At 36.6% G+C, this 22,947-nt stretch overlaps 2 protein-coding genes across 3 annotated transcripts in view; both read left to right on the top strand.

The window, feature by feature from the left end:
• LOC133652672 (paxillin-like) overlaps window positions 1–8,450 on the top strand; it is a 44,478-nt gene extending 36,028 nt beyond the window's left edge. For both annotated transcript variants that reach the window (XM_062051669.1, XM_062051670.1), the window contains 2 exons: window positions 3,215–3,476; window positions 6,011–8,450. In XM_062051669.1, coding sequence (XP_061907653.1) covers window positions 3,215–3,476; window positions 6,011–6,042 — 294 coding nt within the window. In that variant the 3' untranslated portion in view covers window positions 6,043–8,450. The remainder of the gene's footprint in view (window positions 1–3,214; window positions 3,477–6,010) is intronic.
• Window positions 8,451–10,577: 2,127 nt separating this feature from the next.
• LOC133651683 (E3 ubiquitin-protein ligase RNF181) lies at window positions 10,578–17,921 on the top strand. The gene is made up of 5 exons (XM_062049700.1): window positions 10,578–10,935; window positions 10,998–11,134; window positions 14,782–14,897; window positions 15,496–15,570; window positions 17,490–17,921. Exons 1-5 carry the CDS (start codon window positions 10,850–10,852, stop codon window positions 17,547–17,549), a joined length of 474 nt encoding a protein of 157 aa, XP_061905684.1. The 5' UTR covers window positions 10,578–10,849; the 3' UTR covers window positions 17,550–17,921.
• Window positions 17,922–22,947: the final 5,026 nt, after the last annotated feature.

Genomic DNA, 22,947 nt, shown 5'->3' with positions numbered 1-22,947 from the left:
AGCTAGGGAATATAACAACTACACTACCCAGCATGCAACGGGAGTTACGAGCATGCGCGGTCACCCCGAAAAGTGTTGCATGTTGCCACGCTGTGAAAGTAAACGTCAAGAACTCAGCCAACACGCCTCGTCTGCATTATTTATAATTAGACAGACAACACATATACAGTGTGATTTTGTTTTGTTTACAAGGAAAGAAAAACAAAAGTTAAAAAAGGGAGATATGTTGTATATATATGTATGTGCTGCGGTGTTGTATATATATGTATGTGCTGCGGTGTTGTATATATATGTATGTGCTGCAGTGTTGTATATATATGTATGTGCTGCAGTGTTGTATATATATGTATGTGCTGCGGTTGTTTTAAGAACGTTGCGACAGCTGCCGTAAAGGAGGTGCGTTGCTAGCCTGGTTGCTATGTTTCCGGTTGGTCGTAAAAGTGTTGGTCATGTGTTTTACCCTGCTCAAATCTCTCAGTAAAGTTATTCGTTGGATTATACCTTTTGTTTTGAACTTTATTACACCTTGGAGCGCTTTTTCCCGTCCATTGTTTTCCTGCTTTCGCTATCTGCGCCTAATGACTGAGCTACGTGACGTCATTTCTTGTGATGTCCCACGGAGCATTTCTGGTCGGGACGGGATTCGAATAAAGAATCAACTCTTTTTCTTTACTATACTGGTCTCGATAACGGGTACCGGTTCTCAAAAAGGGATTCGAGTCCGAGGACTCGGTTCTTTTCTTATCAAACAACCGGGAAAACCGGTTTCGAGTATCATCCCTACTCCTGAGTATAAGTCGCACCCCCGGCCAAACTATGAAAAAAAACTGCGGCTTATAGTTCGAAAAATACGGTACACCCAGGGTCGATTGCCATGGTTAATGCAGTCAACATATAAGATAAAAACTAAATAAAATTAAAGCTGCAAGCAGCGATGGACGGGACCGACTTTGACGGCACATAAAATCCAAACTGGAGCAGCAATTAAAACTCTTTCGTCAACTTTTAATCAGAAGGGTTCAATCTCTCTCCTGTGCTAGTTTGAAGCCGACACGACAAACGCGCTCAGAGATAATGTTTGAAAAAAGGTGACCGGTTTTTACAAAACTTTTGTTTTGAAGGGGGAATTGCAAACTTCCTGTTGATTTTTGCTGGGGGTTGTCAGTGAATGAAATCTAGGTCTAAATGAGACCTACATAGAGGTTTTTGTTTCATGTCTCTACGACATTCCTAGGGGGCGCTAGAGCGCAATTTTGATTTTTTTTGTTTTTGTTTTTTTATTAGATCGCAATTTTTGCCAGTCCTGATGTGTGTGTCCAGTTTGGTGAGTTTTGAAGCATGCTAAGGGGGTCAAATTATAACTCCAAGAGGCAAAGGTGACTGTTTTTACAAAACTTTTGTTTTGAAGGGGGAATTGCAAACTTCCTGTTGATTTTTGCTGAAGGATGTCAGTGTATGAAATCTAGGTCTAAGTGAGACCTACATAGAGGTTTTTGTTTCATGTCTCTACAACATTCCTAGGGGGCGCTAGAGCGCAATTTTGAGTTTTGGGTCGTTGTTTTTTTATTAGATCACAATTTTTGCCAGTCCTGATGTGTGTCCAGTTTGGTGAGTTTTGAAGCATGCTAAGGGGGTCAAATTATAACTCCAATAGGCAAAGGTGACTGTTTTTACAAAACTTTTGTTTTGAAGGGGGAATTGCAAACTTCCTGTTGATTTTTGCTGAAGGATGTCAGTGTATGAAATCTAGGTCTAAGTGAGACCTACATAGAGGTTTTTGTTTCATGTCTCTACGACATTCCTACTGGAAGTTACAGGCAGTTTTGTCTGTGTTTTCTTCCTAGGGAGCGCTAGAGCGCAATTTTGAGTTTTGGGGCTAGGTTTTTTGATTAGATCGCAATTTTCGCCAGTCCTGATGTGTTTGTCAAATATGGTGAGTTTTCTAAGCATGTTACGGGGGTCAAATTACAGCTCAAAGAGGCGGCGGTATAATAATAATAAAACCTTACAAATACAATAGGGTCCTCTGTCCCAAAGGGACATTCAGTCCCTAATAAGGCTCAGAATTGGGTTCTTAACAAAACCTTTCTACATATAAAGTGCAACATTAAACTGCTTCAAGTTGTTGCTCGGATTAAATAAAATGACAAAACTTTTCTTCTACGTACAAAAAGTGCAACATTAAACAGTTTCAAGTCAACTCAGCCTCAGATTAAGTTTTCTGTTTCCCCCCCAGCCTTTAACCCTGGTAACTTTAATAATAATAGATTTTATTTGTAAAAAGCACTTTACATTGAGCAAACAACCTCAAAGTGCTAAAGTGTATTGAAAAAAAAAAAATAATAAAAAGATAATAAAAAAATAAAGACTAGAACAGCCTAATAGCTAGAACTAGTATGCATAGATCTATAAAAAAGCTTCTTTTTTTTTAAAAAAAGAAGGGTTTTTAAGCCTTTTTTAAAAGCATCCACAGTCTGTGGTGCCCTCAGGTGGTCAGGGAGAGCGTTCCACAGACTGGGAGCGGCGGAGCAGAAAGCCCGGTCTCCCATAGTTCATGTTTTTTGCCGGAAAAATCCGTTTATCCACATTGTCTGCAGAAAGAGCAGACCTGCTTGCAGTTAAAATGTCTCCAGCTGTGGAAAATACCCTTTCACTGGGCACGGAGCTAGCAGGTGTGGCGAGGTAGTGCCCGGCTAACTTGGCAGTAAGAGGATATATGGGCTCATTGTTCTTCCACCATAGAAGTGGCTCAAAATCTAGTTTTTAATGCAATATGGTCTTAAATCTGCTGCTATAGAAACATTTGTTATTGCTTTAGCCCTGCCTGACTCGCCGAGGAGAGGCTGCTTAAATGCGGTGGGAGCTGTGTTTTTCTTTCTCTTCGTCGAAGCGATGTTATCCATTGTTGTATCGCACCGCGAAACAGAAATGTTCCCAAACGGGAGATGTTAACGAGGCAGGAGGATCTTCCAGCTCTGGCTTTTACATGTTGTCCTAGCCCGGTCGCTGCTAGCATGCCGTGTGTTGTGCCTCGGTGTGCATTGTTTACACAACGTACTTAATATGTCCGTGTGGAAACTCGTTCGGTACACCGCCGAACCGAACCGAAACCCCCGTACCGAACAAATACACGTACCGTTACACCCTTAGTACATACAGTATATTATTATTGTGAGACTACACTACATCTCCACTACCTATCATATCTTTACAGGAGTGCTTCACGCCGTTTGTGAACGGAAGCTTCTTCGAGCACGATGGCCAGCCTTACTGTGAAGTCCACTACCACGAGCACCGCGGCTCTCTGTGCTCCGGCTGTCAGAAGCCCATCACGGGCCGCTGCATCACGGCCATGTCCAAGAAGTTCCACCCGGAACACTTTGTCTGTGCCTTCTGCCTCAAGCAGCTGAACAAAGGCACCTTTAAAGAACAGAACGACAAACCCTACTGCCATGGCTGCTTTGTCAAGCTGTTCAGTTAAGGAGTGCAGAAGCTTCTATACATGTGGTACTGCACACTCTGTTTTGGGTCAGGGTCTAGAAAAGTAAGGTGTAAAGCCTATAATGTGTAACAGAATAGGTCTTTAGCTTTAGAAGGTGTATGGATTGAGTACATGTATAGTCCAAACAGGGGTGCCCAAAAGGGCCAAAGTGAAAATGTGCCAATGAGTCAGTGATTTTTAGTGTCAAACACAAATAGCCTTAACCTCTTAAGGCCCAAGCTGTTTGTTTACATGTATTTTTATTTCTCTTTGCTATTTGGGCTTATTGGACCCTACTAAGAATCATATTTTGATATGATGTACTTAGTCCATAAGTACACAAACGTGTACTTCATGTTTAGTGACATGCTAATTCTTTTTTTTACACTTTTTTTTCCAAATTCCATTGTATGTTATACTGTTCTGACACCACCAGATGGCAGTATAAGTGTCCACATAAGTGGCCATAAGACCCCAATTCAGTAGTGTACACCATTTTGGAAATAAGAGCTAAAAGGTGTTGTCCACACATGTGGCCACTAAGCCTTTAGAGGTTGTTAATGTCAATTAAAAAAAAGTGAATTCGATTAGTGCAAATAACAATGATAGTCTTGTGGAAATGCCAGCAATGATTATATTATGCAATCTTTAGGGGTGTCCTGATTGGAGGCTTGAGTATCCAATTTAAAGGTTTGATCAAGTGAAATGAGTCAAAGCAAGAACAATATGTAGGGATGAAAAACACTAAACATTCTACGATTAACCAGGATTGTCCAAACTTTCTACTGAGGGCCGCAGACTGGAACACCAAAGGATATTGGGGCCATTTTTAAATGTTTCACTTACAAATCCAATACAATATTTATTTTTTTTCTAAAGGGAAAAAAAATGCATCAAATTGTGTTATTATTAGCACAGAGCTTATTTTCTGTTACATAGGAAGAAGAAAACAACTATAAATAGTATTATATGTATATAAATTGTTTTGTAAGTACACTTGTGCTTAACATTAAAGAAAACTAAAAAATAAATATTGATCAACTTACAACAAATAACTTTATCAACATCGTTTTTAGTCTTAACAGAAAATATTAAAGTGCATCAATTTGCCTGAAAAAAAAAAGTCATCTTATTTAAACTGTAAGCAACTTTTGACCGACTTCATTCATTTAAGCTCATGACGCAGTACGTTGATAGATGCGGACACGTTTGTTACTGGATGCTTTCTTGGAGACTTTGTGTTTGTAAGTAATATGCGACTGTAATTATTTATAGTTGTTGACAAATGTTGTGTTTTGGACTGCAACTTTCACATAAAGACACGTATTACATATGGCTAGTTTGTGTGCTTGGCTGCTGTGTAGCTGCTAGCTCATCGTAGCCTGTACCTAACCGTATTTACCTTTGCTTTGGAGAATAGAATATACCTCTATTGTCATTGTACATTGTACTACAAAATTGCAAGCAAAACTAATTTAGTGCAAATTCATAATAACACATAAGAACATGGTACTCTGATAAATAGATAAAAGTGAAGTGAAGTGAAGTGAATTACATTTATATAGCGCTTTTTCTCAAGTGACTCAAAGCGCTTTACATAGTGAAACCCAATATCTAAGTTACATTCAAACCAGTGTGGGTGGCACTGGGAGCAGGTGGGTAAAGTGTCTTGCCCAAGGACACAACGGCAGTGACTAGGATGGCGGAAGCGGGGATCGAACCTGCAACCCTCAAGTTGCTGGCACGGCCGCTCTACCAACCGAGCTATACCGCCCCAAAAATTACATAAAGGGGTAGCGGGGGGGTGTATATTGTAGCATCCCGGAAGAGTTAGTGCTGCAAGGGGTTCTGGGTATTTGTTCTGTTGTGTTTATGTTGTGGATGTTCTCCCGAAATGTGTTTGTCATTCTTGTTTGGTGTGGATTCACATATTTGTAACAGTGTTAAAGTTGTTTATACCGACCCCTCAGTGTGACCTGTATGGCTGTTGACCAAGTATGCCTTGCATTCACTTGTGTGTGTGTGAAAAGCCGTAGATATTATGTGACTGGGCCGGCACGCAAAGGCAGTGCCTTTAAGGTTTATTGGCGCTCTGTACTTCTCCCTATGTCCGTGTACACAGCGGCCTTTTAAAAAGTCATACATTTTACTTTTTGAAACCGATAATTTCCGATATTACATTTTAAAGCATTTATCGGCCGATAATATCGGCAGTCCGATATTATCGGACTTCTCTAATCCCATATTGTTTTTTTTGCTGGTATCTGATCAGGACACCTCTTAGCTTGAAAAAGGTCAGTATAAATAATGTATAAAATATGAAAAGCCACCCTTTGGCGGGCCAAACACAACAACTCAACAGGCTACATTTGGCCCCCGGGCCCCTGTTTGGGCACCCCTGGTGTAAACTAGTCTGTGATGCAGATATATCCAGCATATACTGTAAGAACTATGAAAGTCATCAAGGATAGTTTGACTTGTCTTTTACTACATACACTCATTTCTTCATTTCTGTTGTTGTTGTTTCAGTTTTACTTCAGGCGGTGGTGAAAACATTCTGAAGGTGAAAGCAATCATGAAGTGTGCCTATTTAACATTCTCACTGGTTGAGTGTGTCAGGAAGTTCACATCAGACCTTGGTAGCAGGAAGCAGGTGACCTGTTACTACAAAAAAAAAATCACTCTTTCAGCTGTTTTTTGCAAAAGTGTTCTCTAATTAGCGACTCTTTGTGAGGCCGTAAATGTGTAGAGGCTGACAGGTGATTAGAGGAGTGGGAGGAAGGCTAAGAAAAGGCAGCGGGAGCTGGTGTGTTTATGGTGAGAGAGACTCTAAGCATGAATACCTCCCAAAAATGAAAAGTTGAATGCATGAACAGATAGTTGAATGAGCAATCAATTACTCTGCCAGCAGAAAACATTGTCTTGTCTTCTGTTCTGCGGACTTATTTGTTAATACCAGCATGTTAGAAACATATATTTGATGTGCACATAGGGATGATGTTTGATAAGAAATTATCGAGTTCGAGCCTATTATCGAATCCTCTTATTGAACCGATTCCTTATCTATTCTCTTATTGAATACAGATCGGTTGTTGTATATGGAAAAAAACACAATATTTGGTTTAACAAAAGCTCACTTTTATTTTATAAGAAAAAAATAAAATAAAATAAATAAATAAATATTGACTGTTACCCCCCTAAAGAAAATAATAATAATGGGATTTTTCAGAAAAACAAATATATACAGTAACACAAAAACAACCTGTCTCTGTGATCACTATAGGTGTATAAATAATAATATAGTGTTAAATAAAATCAGTCCCTTGGGCACAAAACGGAAAATAATACAGCTCTCCAAAAAGTGCACTTCTGCTGCTATTGGAACATACTAACTACACACACAGGCAGGCAGCTAACAAACAATCCAAGACGTCTAATAAAGTTCCAAAGCAGATTAATCCATTTAGGCTATTTATTGTTGTTGATCTTGCTTTGTCTTTTCCTATATTTACTTTTGTCTTGCACTGGACTGTTATTTTTTTTTTTTTTAAACTGAAATACATACAATGACAAATGTATAAGCTATGTGATTCAATTAACATACTGAAATGTAATACACAATATGTAAATATTAGCTTCACACAAATATAAAGTACTTTCATCAAACAAATACTTCTGAGTGTTGAGACTATTTCAATGGTGGAAATACACGACGGGCAGCCATTTTAAGTCCTCAAAACATCCATTGAAACAGTGCACAAAAAAATCGTTTTTCAATAAACTTAGTATCAAATTTAACCACTTTCCACCTTAATATTGAGTTACATAAACAAGTTAAACAGTTTACTTACAGACTTATCATTTCCAAGGCTTGTAGGAGCTAACACAACTTGTCTACTTCTCAATTGTCTCATGAACTGAACTGACGTCGTCAACCCGAAAGTGCCCAAACTAATGACGCTTAGTATTTTCATATCGCCACAAGGTGTCAGTAAGAGTCTACAATCAAATGGGCATAACATTGCCCATTTGGGATTCGTTCCCAGGGATTCGAATAAAGAACCAACTCTTTTTCTTTACTATAGTGGCCTCGATAACGGGTACCGGTTCTCAAAAAGGGATTCGAGTCCGAGGACTCGGTTCTTTTCTTATCGAACAACCGGGAGAACCGATTTCGAGCATCATCCCTATGCACAAATGACAACGTAGCAAAACAAAAATGTTTCTAGTTCAATTAATCATCTCTGCATCTTTTTTTTTTTTGTCTTTGAGAAATTCCAGTATTGCTGTCTCAAACGAGTGAAGGCAGCTCACAGCTTTTATTCATCTTTCACCTGCCAAATCATTCCATATTTTCAGACAAATAGCGAACAAGCGTCATTCAAACAAGTGTAACTTTTCACAGATATTAGGAGGTTGTGGTGACTCCTGCCATCTCTTAATGCTAATTATGTACTGTACTGCATTTTTGTACAGCTGTAGTTTCTAGGCAAGGTACTGATAGTCTGTGTCGCCTGGTGTGAATATGCTTGATAACCACTCTGGCAATGGTAGTGAAAGAAAGTGCATATGTGTTGTCAACCTGTGGTATTGCAGCCGTGCAGTCAGTATGTTGGTGTTGACAGATTGAAAAGCTCAGTTGCCCAGGTCTGCACTATTTAGAGCCCGCGTACCACAGTTTGAGAATCACTCTTCTAGAGTATTTTCTGTCTCACAGGAGTTCATGCAACAGCTGTCAAATTAATTTGCAGGTTATTTCTAACCAAGGACGTGTCCCCTTCAACATGTTTCGTGTTACTTTTATATCTTTTTCTGTCTCTGTTTTTGAATGTCTCAAAGTGTTTGTGTGTGTCTGTTGTGAGATCCCTCACTAATAGACCGAGCACACATGAATAAACTCTTTTTTTGGTATGAAAATCATTGTGGAGGGCTTTGTTTGTTGAGTAAATAGTAATCATGTAGGACCAGCGGGAAGGAAAGATCACAAGGTTGGTTGGTCGGGTTAGAAACCTTTTATCTGTTCAGTAAAGGCACAGGTGTCACTCAAGGGCCGGAGACCAAATGTAAATGTTATTTAATTTACACGTGTCCTGCCATGTCATTTAATGTGATATTCTGCTGAAGTCAATTAATTAACGCATATCATGTTTTGCTTATGGTGAAGATTTATATCCAACTTTAGAAGGCGAACCACCATACCCCATTAGCGGTATCCCTTGCACATATTTGTCCATGTTTTGATGATTTTTTAAATGTCTAATATATTTTAATAATGACAATTATGGCATTATGACGTTATTATTCACATTTGCGTGACATGTTTTTTATTTTTATAAACTAAATGGGTTATAATTGTACAGCGCTTTTCCACCTTCAAGGTACTCAAAGCGCTTTGACACTATTTCCACATTCACACACACGTTCACACACTGATGCCGGGAGCTGCCATGCAAGGCCCTGACCACCACCCATCAGGAGCAAGGGTGAAGTGTCTTGCCCAAGGACACAACGGATGTGACTTAGACTTAGACAAACTTTAATGATCCACAAGGGAAATTGTTCAACACAGTAGCTCAGTTACAATGATGGAAAGGACAAGGTTGATGAGGTTAGTAGAAGGTGGGGATCGAACCAGGAACCCTCAGGTCGCTGGCCCGGCCACTCACCCAACTCCGCCGCACCGCCCCTAAACCTTTATTTATAATATGCAACATTTACATACAAGCAAAGAAATAATACTATTAAACTAGTATAGAAACAGTACAAAACAGCGCCAGGGGGTTGTAAACTCAATAAAAGAAAATAAAGAAGAATGCAAAATATATATATATATATATATATATATATATATATATATATATATATATATATATATATATATATATGTATATATATGTATACACTACCGTTCAAAAGTTTGGGGTCACATTGAAATGTCCTTATTTTTGAAGGAAAAGCACTGTACTTTTCAATGAAGATAACTTTAAACTAGTCTTAACTTTACAGAAATACACTCTATACATTGCTAATGTGGTAAATGACTCTTCTAGCTGCAAATGTCTGCTTTTTGGTGCAATATCTACATAGGTGTATAGAGGCCCATTTCCAGCAACTATCACTCCAGTGTTCTAATGGTACAATGTGTTTGCTCATTGGCTCAGAAGGCTAATTGATGATTAGAAAACCCTTGTGCAATCATGTTCACACATCTGAAAACAGTTTAGCTCGTTACAGAAGCTACAAAACTGACCTTCCTTTGAGCAGATTGAGTTTCTGGAGCATCACATTTGTGGGGTCAATGAAACGCTCAAAATGGCCAGAAAAAGAGAACTTTCATCTGAAACTCGACAGTCTATTATTGTTCTTAGAAATGAAGGCTCAAACACAAAATTGTTTGGGTGACCCCAAACTTTTGAACGGTAGTGTATATATATATGCCACCCGAACGCCTCTCTAGGGAGGTGTTTAGGGCACGTCCGACCGGTAGGAGGCCACGGGGAAGACCCAGGACACATTGGGAAGACTATGTCTCCCGGCTGGCCTGGGAACGCCTCGGGATCCCCCGGGAGGAGCTGGACCAAGTGGCTGGGGAGAGAGGGAAGTCTGGGCTTCCCTGCTTAGGCTGCTGCCCCCGTGACCCGACCTCGGATAGGCTGAAGAAGATGGATGGATATATATATATGTAGCAAAGTGTAAATAGGCTCACTCAAGTTCCTTAAATAATCAAAATTTGGAGCACAGCATCATAGTTTTCACAGCTTTTTGCTTGTTAGAGGTAGAAAGCGTTTTAAAGTAAAGTTCTAATCCTCTTTTAAAGCATTTGCGTGACGCGATTTTTATTTATTTTATTTTTTAATTATTTTTTTTATTCATTTTTTTTTTTTCATTTGCGTGACACGTTTTTTATTTATTTTTATTTGATTTATTTTTTTCCATTTCATTTTTCATTTTTTTCCTTTGCGTGACACGTGAGGAACGCGACGTATGTTTGTTTGTAATAATTTGTTCGTCATTGTTCATAAAATAAAGTTGAGGAAAAAAAGTATTTCAAACGAAGAAGAACTCGGGCCCCCGTGATTGGAGGAAAAATGTTTGTGACGTCACGGAGGGTGACGTATGCGGAAGCATGACAAGTGTCCGTTGTTGACAGCATAGCAACATCTTTCTGGAATGTTCTAGAAAAACAACAACAGGCGTGGCTCGTTTTTGTTTAGCGTTTGTTTAGTCTTTTTTTTTATTTTTATTTTTATATATATAATGATGTGATACTTGTTTACTTTAGTAGTTTTGAAGACAGTCCGTGGCAGCTGGCTTTAAAAGATCAATAGTTGTAAAAGTCGAGAAGATATCTTTATAAAAGTCGAGAAAATGTCTTCTTACTTTGACGAGCACGACTGTGAGCCCACCAACCCTGAGGAACAATACCGCCAGAACGCCCTGCTGGAGCTCGCCAGGTTGAATAATAATAATAACTTCAGTAGTGACGCCTCTTGACCTTGTGTGTGTGTGTGTGAAGGTCACTCATGCAGGGTTTGGACTTGATGGACTCAGGACATTTTGACTCTTCAGACTGGGACCAACGTCTTCCTCCCCCGGCTGCTAAAGTGGCCGTGCAGACTCTCCCTGTGGTGCTCGTTTCTGCACAGCAAGCAGGTGACACTCATCTTGCACTCATTACTATGCAATACAATACAATAGGGACAAGCGGTAGAAAATGGCTGGAATAGAAAGTACTTTATTGATCCCTGGGGGGAATTCAGCACCACAGTTCGCTCACAATAGACAATAAACATGTAGGTATGTTTTACATGTGAATAACATAAATACAGTCTATTATACAGCATTATTCACATGTTTGATTGATTGATTGATTGAGACTTTTATTAGTAGGTTGCACAGTGAAGTACATATTCCGTACAATTGACCACTAAATGGTAACACCCGAATAAGTTTTTCAACTTGTTTAAGTCGGGGTCCACTTAAATTGATTCATGATACAGATATATACTATCATATATACTATCATCATAATACAGTCATCACACAAGATAATCACATTGAATTATTTACATTATTTACAATCAGGAGTGTGGAGGGGGGGTGGGGTGGGGGGGGGGGGGTGGGTGGGATATGGACATCAAGTAGTGGACATAGAGAGAGAGAGAGAGAGAGAGAGAGAGAGAGATCAGAAGGCATAAGAAAAAGAATCTGCATTTGATTGTTTACATTTGATTATTAGCAATCCGGGGAGGGTGTTAGTTTAGGGTTGTAGCTGCCTGGAGGTGAACTTTTATAGCGGTTTTGAAGGAGGATAGAGATGCCCTTTCTTTTATACCTGTTGGGAGCGCATAATATGTGAATAATATAAATACAGTCAATTATACAGCGTTATTCACATGTGAATAATATAAATACAGTTTATTATACAGCATTATTCACATGTGAATAATATAAATACAGTCTATTATACAGCATTATTCACATGCAAATAATGCTGTATAATAATATAAATACTATTTATATTATTCACATGTGAATAATGCTGTATAATAGACTGTATTTATATTATTCACATGTAAATAATGCTGTATAATATACTATTTATATTATTCACATGTGAATAATGCTGTATAATAATATAAAAACTATTTATATTATTCACATGTGAATAATGCTGTAAAATAGACTATATTATTCACATGTGAATAATGCTGTATAATAGACTGTATTTATGTTATTCACATGTGAATAATGCTGTATAATAGACTGTATTTATATTATTCACATGTGAATAACGCTGTATAATAAACTGTATTTATATTATTCACATGTGAATAATGCTGTATAATAGACTGTATTTATGTTATTCACGTGTGAATAATGCTGTATAATAGACTGTATTTATATTATTCACATGTGAATAATGTTGTATAATGGACTGTATTTAGGTTATTCACATGTGAATAATGCTGTATAATAGACTGTATTTAATAAATTCAGTCTATTATACATCATTATTCACATGTGAATAACATAAATAACACAAAATATGCAATATTTTTCCCAAAAAGTATTTTGTGAATAACATAAATACAGTCTATTATACAGCATTATTCACATGTGAATAACATAAATACAGTCTATTATACAGCATTATTCACATGTGAATAACATAAATACAGTCTATTATACAGCATTATTCACATGTGAATAACATAAATGCAGTCTATTATACAGCATTATTCACATGTGAATAACATAAATACAGTCTATTATACAGCATCATTCACATGTGAATAACATAAATGCAGTCTATTATACAGCATTATTCACATGTGAATAATATAAATACAGTCTATTATGCAACATTATTCACATGTGAATAACATAAATACAGTCTATTATACAGCTTTTAGCGCAACAATTATGACTTAAGTTGCGAACCTGTATTTTCATTTGCACTTAAATTGTATTGACAATTTATTCAAGAAACATGTTTATTACAGTGTCATTAATTTAGTTAGAATATATTTATTTTAGTAGTGTGTAATTACATTGCAAATTTATTTTTCATCAGTTTTTATGAGTCCCTGCTGTTGCAGCATATCTGATTGGTATTTATTTTGTAATCAGCCTGACCTAAGCCTTGATATTAATCTTTGTGATGAACACATGCTTTCATATCAAATGACAAGGTTCATCATGGGAACTGTAAGAATGTTCGATACAGTAAATGTATTGAATAAGAATACAATCTAGAGCAGGTGTGTCCAACCACTGAAAAATCAAAGCATATGTGGGCCGTTTTGATATTTTTCATTTTCAAAACCAATACAATGTATATATTTTTTTACGTTTAGGGCTTCCCTCAAGTTTGGTCTTGGGGATCTGAAAGGGTCTCACTAATAAAAGTGTTCAAAATAAGTCATATATTTAAAAAAAATTCAACGCTTAAATTTATATCAATTTTAGATCGGTCGATATAAAGTTTGAATTTGTTGGTTTCGTGTCCTTTTTGTTAAAGAAAACCCAGTTTTTTATGGCAAAAACACAAATTATGTAATATCACCCCCACCCCCAAAAATTTTTTAAAGTGTAATATTTGATGTGAAGTAATTGGAGCTTTAAATAGGTCAATAATCATTTTTTATTAATTATACATTTTTAAAGAATGACCGTTTAAAATAAAATCCCACTAAATCTCAAGATCAACTATAGATCTGTTTGTCGAGTATAAGTTTTTTATTATTTATGTTTTTTGTTAGTTTTTGCACTTTTTGTCATTAAAAACTTTTTTTTTATTGGAAAACACAAAATATGCAATATTTTCTCCAAAAAGTATTTAAAAGTGTAATATTTGATGTGAAGTAATTGGAGCTTTAAATGGGTCAATAATTCATAACATTATTTTTGGATTAATTATACATTTTTAAACAATGACCTTTTAAAATAAAATCCCAGTAAATCTCGGGATCAACTTCGGAACTGTTGGTCGATTACAAGTTTTTATTATTTGTTATGTTTTTTGTTCGTTTTTTGCACTTTTTGTCATAAAAAAACTTTTTTTTATTGAAAAACACAAAATATGCAATATTTTCCCCAAAAATCATTTTAAAGTGTAATATTTGATGTGAAGTAGTTGGAGCCTTTAAAAGGTCAAAATTGCATAACATCGATTTTTATTCATTATTATTTTTTGAGCACTTAGTTTTAAAGACAAAAACAGCCTACATTGCAGCGTTGTGTTATTATAATCTCCTCACATATTACCAGTTTGCTCTTTTATTCCACTTTTTGATGTTTTTTTCTGTATTAGTATTTTTAGAAAGTGCCGCGGACCATTAAAAGATTAGCTGCCAGCTCCCAGGTCACACTTTGGACGTCTGTGATGTAGCCTAAGATGACTGTTGATGAAGTGTTAATATTTGAGTAGTACTGATGTAGTGATGTTGTTCCCACTATACTACGGTGTGGGAGACATGATGTGATGTTGTTCCTACTATACTACAGTTTAGGAGACATGATGTGATGTTGTTCCTACTATACTACAGTTTAGGAGACATGATGTGATGTAGTGATGTTGTTCCTACTTTACTACAGTGTGGGAGACATGATGTGATGTTGTTCCTACTATACTACAGTTTAGGAGACATGATGTGATGTTGTTCCTACTATACTACGGTGTGGGAGACATGATGTGATGTTGTTCCTACTATACTACAGTTTAGGAGACATCTTCCTTTGGTAGCAGAGTCTAAAAGTGTGACAACCAACCTTGTTTTCCTCTCCTGCCGTCACAGACAAAGGCTTAAAGTGTCCCGTGTGTCTGCTGGAGTTTGAAGAGCAGGAGGCCGTACGACAAATGCCTTGTAAGCATCTTTTCCACGCCGGATGCATCCTGCCGTGGTTGGGAAAGGTAGGACGTATTTGTGACCAGCGTGTTGCAAACTTTCTTCTCACATTTGTTTGTGTCAGGTTCATACACTGATGACATCTATTAATCAGACAAGAAGCAAGGAATCAATCAGAGACAGAGTTCAATTTAGCTCATGAGGAGAACGCATGGAGCTGCACACTTAGTCACACTCTCGCCCTACGCTCTAAGGTTCAGCTCCTGCGTCCCTCTATTTATTCAGGAGTTCCACAGTCAACAACACTAAGGCCGCCTCTAAAAGGAGTGGCCACATATATCATGCAAAGCAGGTCCAGGACGCACAATACGTGACGGAATGTGCTGGGGGCCTTGTGATTTTGCCTTGTCCCCGCTTCGTCTGTGTGTTGTCATCTTATCTTTGTTGAGGTCGTTGAAGTCCTTGGCTGTTAGCGGGCTAAAACAAAGATAACATCTACGGCTGAGGCCACCCCTCAGACAAGAAGTCTTTGTCCTTGCACAGATTAGAAAAGTCCAACTTGAGCACAATAGCTAAATAACTAAAGCAACAGACTTTAAGGTTACTAAAGTTAGTGTGATAATATATACATAATTATTCTAACAGTTTGTTCTTCAAACGTAGACCAACTCCTGTCCGCTGTGTCGCCTTGAACTGCCCACTGACAATGAAGAGTACGAAGAGTTCAAGAAAGACAAGGTGAGTGTGACACCAGAACACTGCTTCTCAAAAATAGTACCATTTCAGATCAAATATTGTCTCTCCAAGTGCCACCATAATGACCGACATTAAAGGCCTACTGAAATGATTTTTTTTTATGTAAACGGGAATAGCAGATCCATTCTATGTGTCATACTTGATCATTTCGCGATATTGCCATATTTTTGCTGAAAGGATTTAGTAGAGAAAATCGACGATAAAGTTTGCAACTTTTGCTCGCTGATAAAAAAAAGCCTTGCCTGTAGCGGAAGTAGCGTGACGTCACAGGAGCTAGTATTCCTCACAATTCCCCGTTGTTTACAATGGAGCGAGAGAGATTCGGACCGAGAAAGTGATGATTACCCCATTAATTTGAGCGAGGATGAAAGATTCGTAGATGAGGAACGTTACAGTGAAGGACTTGAGAGGCAGTGCAGGACGTATCTTTTTTCGCTCTGACCGTAACTTAGGTACAAGCTGGCTCATTGGATTCCACACTCTCTCCTTTTTCTATTGTAGATCACAGATTTGTATTTTAAACCACCTGGGATACTATATCCTCTTGAAAATGAGAGTCGAGAACGCCAAATGGACATTCACTGCCTTTTAGCTCCACGACAATACATCGGCGAAATGCTTTAGCTACGAGCTAACGTGATAGCATCGTGCTTTAACTGCATATAGAAACAAAAAAATAAACCCCTGACTGGACGTATAGATAGAAAATCAACAATACTATTAAACCGTGGACATGTAAATACACGGTTAATGCTTTCCAGGCTGGCGAAGGTTAACAATGCTGTGCTAACGACGCCATTGAAGCTAACTTAGCAACGGGACCTCACAGAGCTATGCTAAAAACATTAGCTCTCCACCTACGCCAGCCAGCCCTCATCTACTCATCAACACCCGTGCTCACCTGCGTTCCAGCGATCGGCAGAAGGACGAAGGACTTCACCCGATGCGTTTGGCGGCCCGGAGACGTAGGAAGTCAAGGTGAGGTCGTCGGCTAGCGCGGCTAGCGCTCAAACAAAGTCCTCCTGGTTGTGTTGCTGTAGTCCGCTGCTAATACACCGATCCCACCTACAACTGTCTTCTTTGCAGCCTTCATTGTTCATTAAACAAATTGCAAAAGATGTCCAGAATACTGTGGAATTATGAAATGAAAACAGAGCTTTTTGTATAGGATTCTACGGGTACCATAACTTCCGTTACTCTGACTTTGTCACGCGCATACGTCATCATACCGCGACGTTTCAGCCGGATATTTCCCGGGAAGTTTTAAATGTCACTTTATAAGTTAACCCGGCCGTATTGGCATGTGTTGCAATGTTAAGATGTCATCATTGATATATAAACTATCAGACTGCGTGGTCGCTAGTAGTGGCTTTCAGTAGGCCTTTAAATACAGTAGCATAGAAGGCATAAATATTATTTAAAAACAAGACTTTTTAACTTTTCACTGTAACATTACACACAGTTTGAACAGTAACACTGTGTTTGAATTAGGGTTGTATGGTATACCGGTATTAGTATAGTACCGTGATACTAATGAATCATATTCGGTACTATACCGCCTCTGAAAAGTACTGGTCCCCCACATCCCCGTAGCCCACATACCACTAGATGTAGCCTACATACCACTAGTGGTACACGTACCACAGTTTGAGAATCCCTGTGCTAGAACATTCTGTAAGTTGGCTGTGAAGATGGCTGAGTGTGTGTGTGTGTGTGTGTGTGTGTGTGTGTGTGTGTGTGTGTGTGTGTGTGTGTGTGTGTGTGTGTGTGTGTGTGTGTGTGTGTCTGTGTGTGTGTGTCTGTGTGTGTGTGTGTGTGTGTGTGTGTGTGTGTGTGTGTGTGTGTGTGTGTGTGTGTGTGTGTGTGTGTGTGTGTGTGTGTGTGTGTGCTCCATGGAACAGGAGAGAAGAAAGCAGAGGGAGCACAGACTGGAGGACCTCCATGGAGCCATGTACACATGACCAATGTTCATCACCATCATGTATTATATTCAGTGACCACCTCTCATGTGCGGTAATGATCACTCACATTAGAATAAGAGAAGACATATATGATTTCATAAATGATTCTGTCAGTGCTTTTGATGTCAACTTCAAGCCACCATGATTTGACAACAATGTACAGAAGAAATAGTAGTCGTATTTTCACTTAAATGTTCACTTTTTAGCTGGAGGTGACACACTGACGTGGCAAAAACATTTTTTTTTACCATTTTGATAAAACGAACATATCCTGGAAATACATGCGGACGCACAAAAAACATAATTCGGAGGACACAATAGTACGGAGCCCCTGGCCTAAAGGGACAAGGGGGAAAAAACATTTTTATAATTTATTTTTTATTTTTTTATTTTTTTTTAGACATGTATCTCGTGCGCACGAGAAAGTTTTTATAAAGTTATAAAAAGAAAAGAAAAAAAATGTGATTATTTAAAAAAAAAATTTTTAGACATGCATCTCGTGCGCACGAGAAACTATCTCATGTGCACAAGATACATGTCTAAAAAAAAATAATTAAAAAAAGATTATAATTTTGATAGAAAAGAAAACCATCTAAAAACTAAAGAAACTATCTCGTGCGCAGGAGATACATGTCTAAAAAAAAAAAAAAGATTATAATTTTTTTTACATTTTTTTTTTTATAACTTTATAAAAAGTTTTTCGTGCGCACGAGATACATGTCTAAAAAAAAGATAATTTTGATAGAAAAGAAAACTATCTGAAAACTAAAGAAACTATCTCGTGCGCAGGAGATAAATGTCTAAAAAAAAAGATTATAATTTTTTTTTATAACTTTATAAAAAGTTTCTCTTGCACACAAGATAGTTTCTCGTGCGCACGAGATACATGTCTAAAAAAAAAAAGATAATTTTGATAGAAAGGAAAACTATCTAAAAACTAAAGAAACTATCTCGTGCGCACAAGATACATGTCTGAAAAAAAAAAAGATTTAAATTTTTCTTATTTTTTTTTTATAACTTTATAAAAAGTTTCTCTTGTGCACCAGATAGTATCTCTTGTGCACGAGATACATGTCTAAAAAAAAAAAAAGTTTATAATTTTTTTCCTTTTTTTTATAACTTTATAAAAAGTTTCTCTTGCGCACAAGATACATGTCTAAAAAAAAAAAGATTTACATTTTTTTTATAATTTTTTTTTTATAACTTTATAAAAAGTTTCTCTTGGGCACAAGATAGTTTCTCTTGCGCACGAGATACATGTCTAAAAAAAAAAAGATTAAAATTTTTTTTATAATTTTTTTTTTTATAACCTTATAAAAAGTTTCTCGTTTGCACAAGATAGTTTCTCGTGCGCACGAGATACATGTCTAAAAAAAAAAAGTTTATAATTTTTTTCCTTTTTTTTTTAACTTTATAAAAAGTTTCTCTTGCGCACGAATACATGTCTATAAAAAAAAAGATTATAATTTTTTTCCTTTTTTTTTCCAACTTTATAAAAAGTTTCTTTTGCGCACAAGATAGTTTCTCTTGCGCACGATACATGTCTAAAAAAAAAAAAGATTATAATTTTTTTCCTTTTTTTAATAACTTTATAAAAAGTTTCTCTTGCGCACGAGATACATGTCTATAAAAAAAAAAAGATTATAATTTTTTTCCTTTTTTTTCAACTTTATAAAAAGTTTCTTCTGCGCACAAGATAGTTTCTCTTGCGCACGAGATACATGTCTAAAAAAAAAAAAAAGTTTATAATTTTTTTCCTTTTTTTTATAACTTTATAAAAAGTTTTTCTTGCACACGAGATACATGTCTATAAAAAAAAAGATTATAATTTTTTTCCTTTTTTTTTCTAACTTTATAAAAAGTTTCTTTTGCGCACAAGATAGTTTCTCTTGCGCACGAGATACATGTGTAAAAAATAAATAAAAAAAGATTATCATTTTTTTCCTTTTTTTTTATAACTTTATAAAAAGTTTCTCTTGCGCGCAAGATAGTTTCTCTTGCGCACGAGATACATGTGTAAAAAAAAATATATATATATTATAATTTTTTTCCTTTTTTTTATAACTTTATAAAAAGTTTCTCTTGCGCACGAGATACATGTCTAAAAAAAAAGATTATAATTTTTTTCCTTTTTTTTTATAACTTTATAAAAAGTTTCTCTTGTGCACAAGATAGTTTCTCTTGCGCACGAGATACATGTCTAAAAAATTTAAAAAAAAAGATTATCATTTTTTTCCTTTTTTTTTATAACTTTATAAAAAGTTTCTCTTGCGCGCAAGATAGTTTCTCTTGCGCACGAGATACATGTGTAAAAAAAAAAAAAATATAATTTTTTTCCTTTTTTTTATAACTTTATAAAAAGTTTCTCTTGCGCACGAGATACATGTCTAAAAAAAAAAAAAAAAGATTATAATTTTTTTCCTTTTTTTTTATAACTTTATAAAAAGTTCCTCCTGTGCACAAGATACATGTCTAAAAAAAAAAAAAAAAAAAGATAATTTGTATCCTTTTTTTTAATAACTTTATAAAAAGTTTCTCTTGCGCACGAGATACATGTCTATAAAAAAAAAAAGATTATAATTTTTTTCCTTTTTTTTTCTAACTTTATAAAAAGTTTCTCTTGCGCACGAGATACATGTCTAAAAATAAATAAATTATAAAAACACTTTTTCCCCCCATGTCCCTTTAGGGGCTCCATACAATAGTGTTTAATAAATGGGAAAACAATTGTTGGAGTAGTTGCACTTTTTAGTTTGTTGCCTGTCAGCAGCATGAGTGTTCCATAGCACAACTTCAACACTAATCTTCAGATAGCAAAAATATTGTAAATGTTTTCATTGCTAGCACGCATGTTTTTCATATTATCTACTTGATGCATTTTAGGTCCAAATAAGTGTAGTAAAACTGACTTCAAGGTGGATGCATGAAGTTACGCCACACAATTGAACAAATGAAATGAACACACATGACATTATGATGTTGACACCATGGAAATATACTCATATAACTTCTTTATTTTTAGCAATTGTGTGTTAAGTGACCAAAGTAAACAGCGTGGATATGCATATTAGCTCCGTGTCATATCTTGAACACTTCAACCTAGGGGTGTAACGTTACACAAACATTTGGGTTCGGTACGTACCTCGGTTTAGAGGTCACGGTTCGGTTCATTTTCGGTACAGTAAGAAAACAACAAAATATACGTTTTTGGGTTATTTATTTACCAAATGTGTAAACAATGGCTTTATCCTTTTAACATTGGGAACACTATAATAATTCTGCCCACGTTAATCAACATTAAACTGCCTCAAGTTGTTGCTCAGATTAAATAAAATGACAAAACTTTTCTTCTACATATAAAAAGTGCAACATTAAACAGTTTCAAGTCAACTCATCATGCTTAATTTATTACAGCATTTGGGAAGCCTGTAGTTGATTTTTATTATGTAAATGTTATATTTTTATCAACATGTGATAGCAGGCACCCTGCCATTCAAAACTAGGCTGCTGCATTACTAATGATTCATGTAACTATAGCTGAAAAAATAGTACAATAGCAATAGGAGAGACTATTCATCCCTGAACACCATGGAGTTCATGTAGGCTTAATGATGCACTTACATTATTATATCAACTATCAGAGACAGAAACTCTTAATTTAACATAATGTCCTTTTTTGCTGCTTCAACACAGCTCAATCAACACAAAAAAAAGGTAAAGTGAAATAACAGACAGACAGGGCTTTGCTGTCCGTAACACACACACACCGCAAAATGAGCTAACGTTACGCTAAAAGTGAATTAGCCTTCACCTCAAGCCAGGACTGCGAGCGAGCTGAGCTGCCTTTTATATTTCTAGAAGGTCAACGGGCTCATAGTGATGTTACTAGTAGTTGACTGGGAGGTGTTTATCATTTGGGGAGAGTCCGCAGCCTGATGATTACCTGCTAAGCACTGACTACATGCGCTCTGAATAGGCACTGCTGATTGGCTGTTACCGCTCTGTTTGTAACCAATCAGATGGTTGTGTGGGTGTGACAATGCCGGGTGCTGTGTAGAGGACTGACAGAGGCAGAAGGAAGCGGAGGCGTCTACTTAATATGTTCATGTGGAAACTCCTTCGGTACACCTCCGAACCGAACCCCCCGTACCGAAACGGTTCAATACAAATACACGTACCGTTACACCGCTACTTCAACCACATCATAAGTTGTTTACTAGTTAGTGAAGATCAACTAAGGATACATTAGGAGGATAAAATGAAGTGGGATGACATATTTAGTAGTGCGTTATGTTTCTATAGCAGTCAATGCATTTATAATCATGTCGACGTGCACATTTCATTACATTTGAATAAATAAATTCAAGAGTTTAGACATTTCTAGAAGTTTCCAGGGTCATTCATTATGCTTTCCTCTTCAAAACTCCAGGCCGTGAAAAATTTTTGTAGTCTTTTGCCACTTTGTTGTGTCATTTCTGTCCAGTGTCGTAATTGATTTGTTATGATCGCGGCTTGTGTGTAGTGTTTGTTGTGAAATGTATCCTTCCATTTCCAAAGCCCTTATGAAGGCTTATTTTGCAGGGCTGGTGCCTTAGTGTGTCTACACAAGCTTGTACTGTACTATTTACATCAGGGGTGTCCAAAGTGCGGCCCGCAGCTCATAGAATTACTAAGAAATATATTTTTTAAGAACATAGAAAAGAAAACAGGTGTAATGTAACAAGAAAGTTGACACAAAGACGACATGCAGGCTGTTTTTTTCCTGTAAAAAAATGATATGTAGGACTGGATTAGAAAGTGAAATAAATGTTTTTTAGTCTGTGAAAATGTTCGGACACCCCTGAGCTACTTGAACAAAATCTCTTGAGTGTTTTAAAAGCTGAACTGAAGAGTGACTTTAAAACAAAAATAACTGACTACAATTCCCATAATGCAACACATTTAAGTATTCTTGATTTTTCATTGTGTTGACAGAAAAAACCTCAACACCTAAAAACACAATCATACTCATAATTTAAGATTTTATTTCATATTTGAATATAAATCTCTGTCAAATCAAAATACCTACAATAGATGACAAATCAAACATATTTACAGAAGGTAGAGAAACAAACGATTTGAAGACTTTTTTTTTTTTACTGATGTGTATTTTGTACTGAAAAACAACAAATAAAACATGTAAAAAAAAATCCAGTATGAATTTGGCCACGTGGCAGATTGTTGCGATGCAGAAGAAGAAATGGAACCCTGACGTGATGACTCACAAGCTGCCAGTAGAAGTGTCACACTTTGCTTCCAGAATGCGGAACTGGGGCTAAGAGCCAAACATGGGGTCTCCCTGGCACATAATGAGGGATCATTCAAGTCCAAACAGCAGTTCAACAATCACACTTCCAGT

This window comes from Entelurus aequoreus, linkage group LG06 (genome assembly GCF_033978785.1).
Source record: "Entelurus aequoreus isolate RoL-2023_Sb linkage group LG06, RoL_Eaeq_v1.1, whole genome shotgun sequence".
NCBI classification, from domain to species: domain Eukaryota; kingdom Metazoa; phylum Chordata; class Actinopteri; order Syngnathiformes; family Syngnathidae; genus Entelurus; species Entelurus aequoreus.
This window is presented reverse-complemented; position numbering and strand designations above follow the sequence as displayed.

Coding starts and splice junctions, on each gene's coding strand:
- LOC133651683 (XM_062049700.1), top strand. CDS start 10,850: ATGTCTTCTTACTTTGACGAGCACGACTGTGAGCCCACCAACCCTGAG. Junction 11,135..14,781: donor CGTTTCTGCACAGCAAGCAG/GTGACACTCATC, acceptor CTGCCGTCACAG/ACAAAGGCTTAAAGTGTCCC. Junction 14,898..15,495: donor TCCTGCCGTGGTTGGGAAAG/GTAGGACGTATT, acceptor CTTCAAACGTAG/ACCAACTCCTGTCCGCTGTG.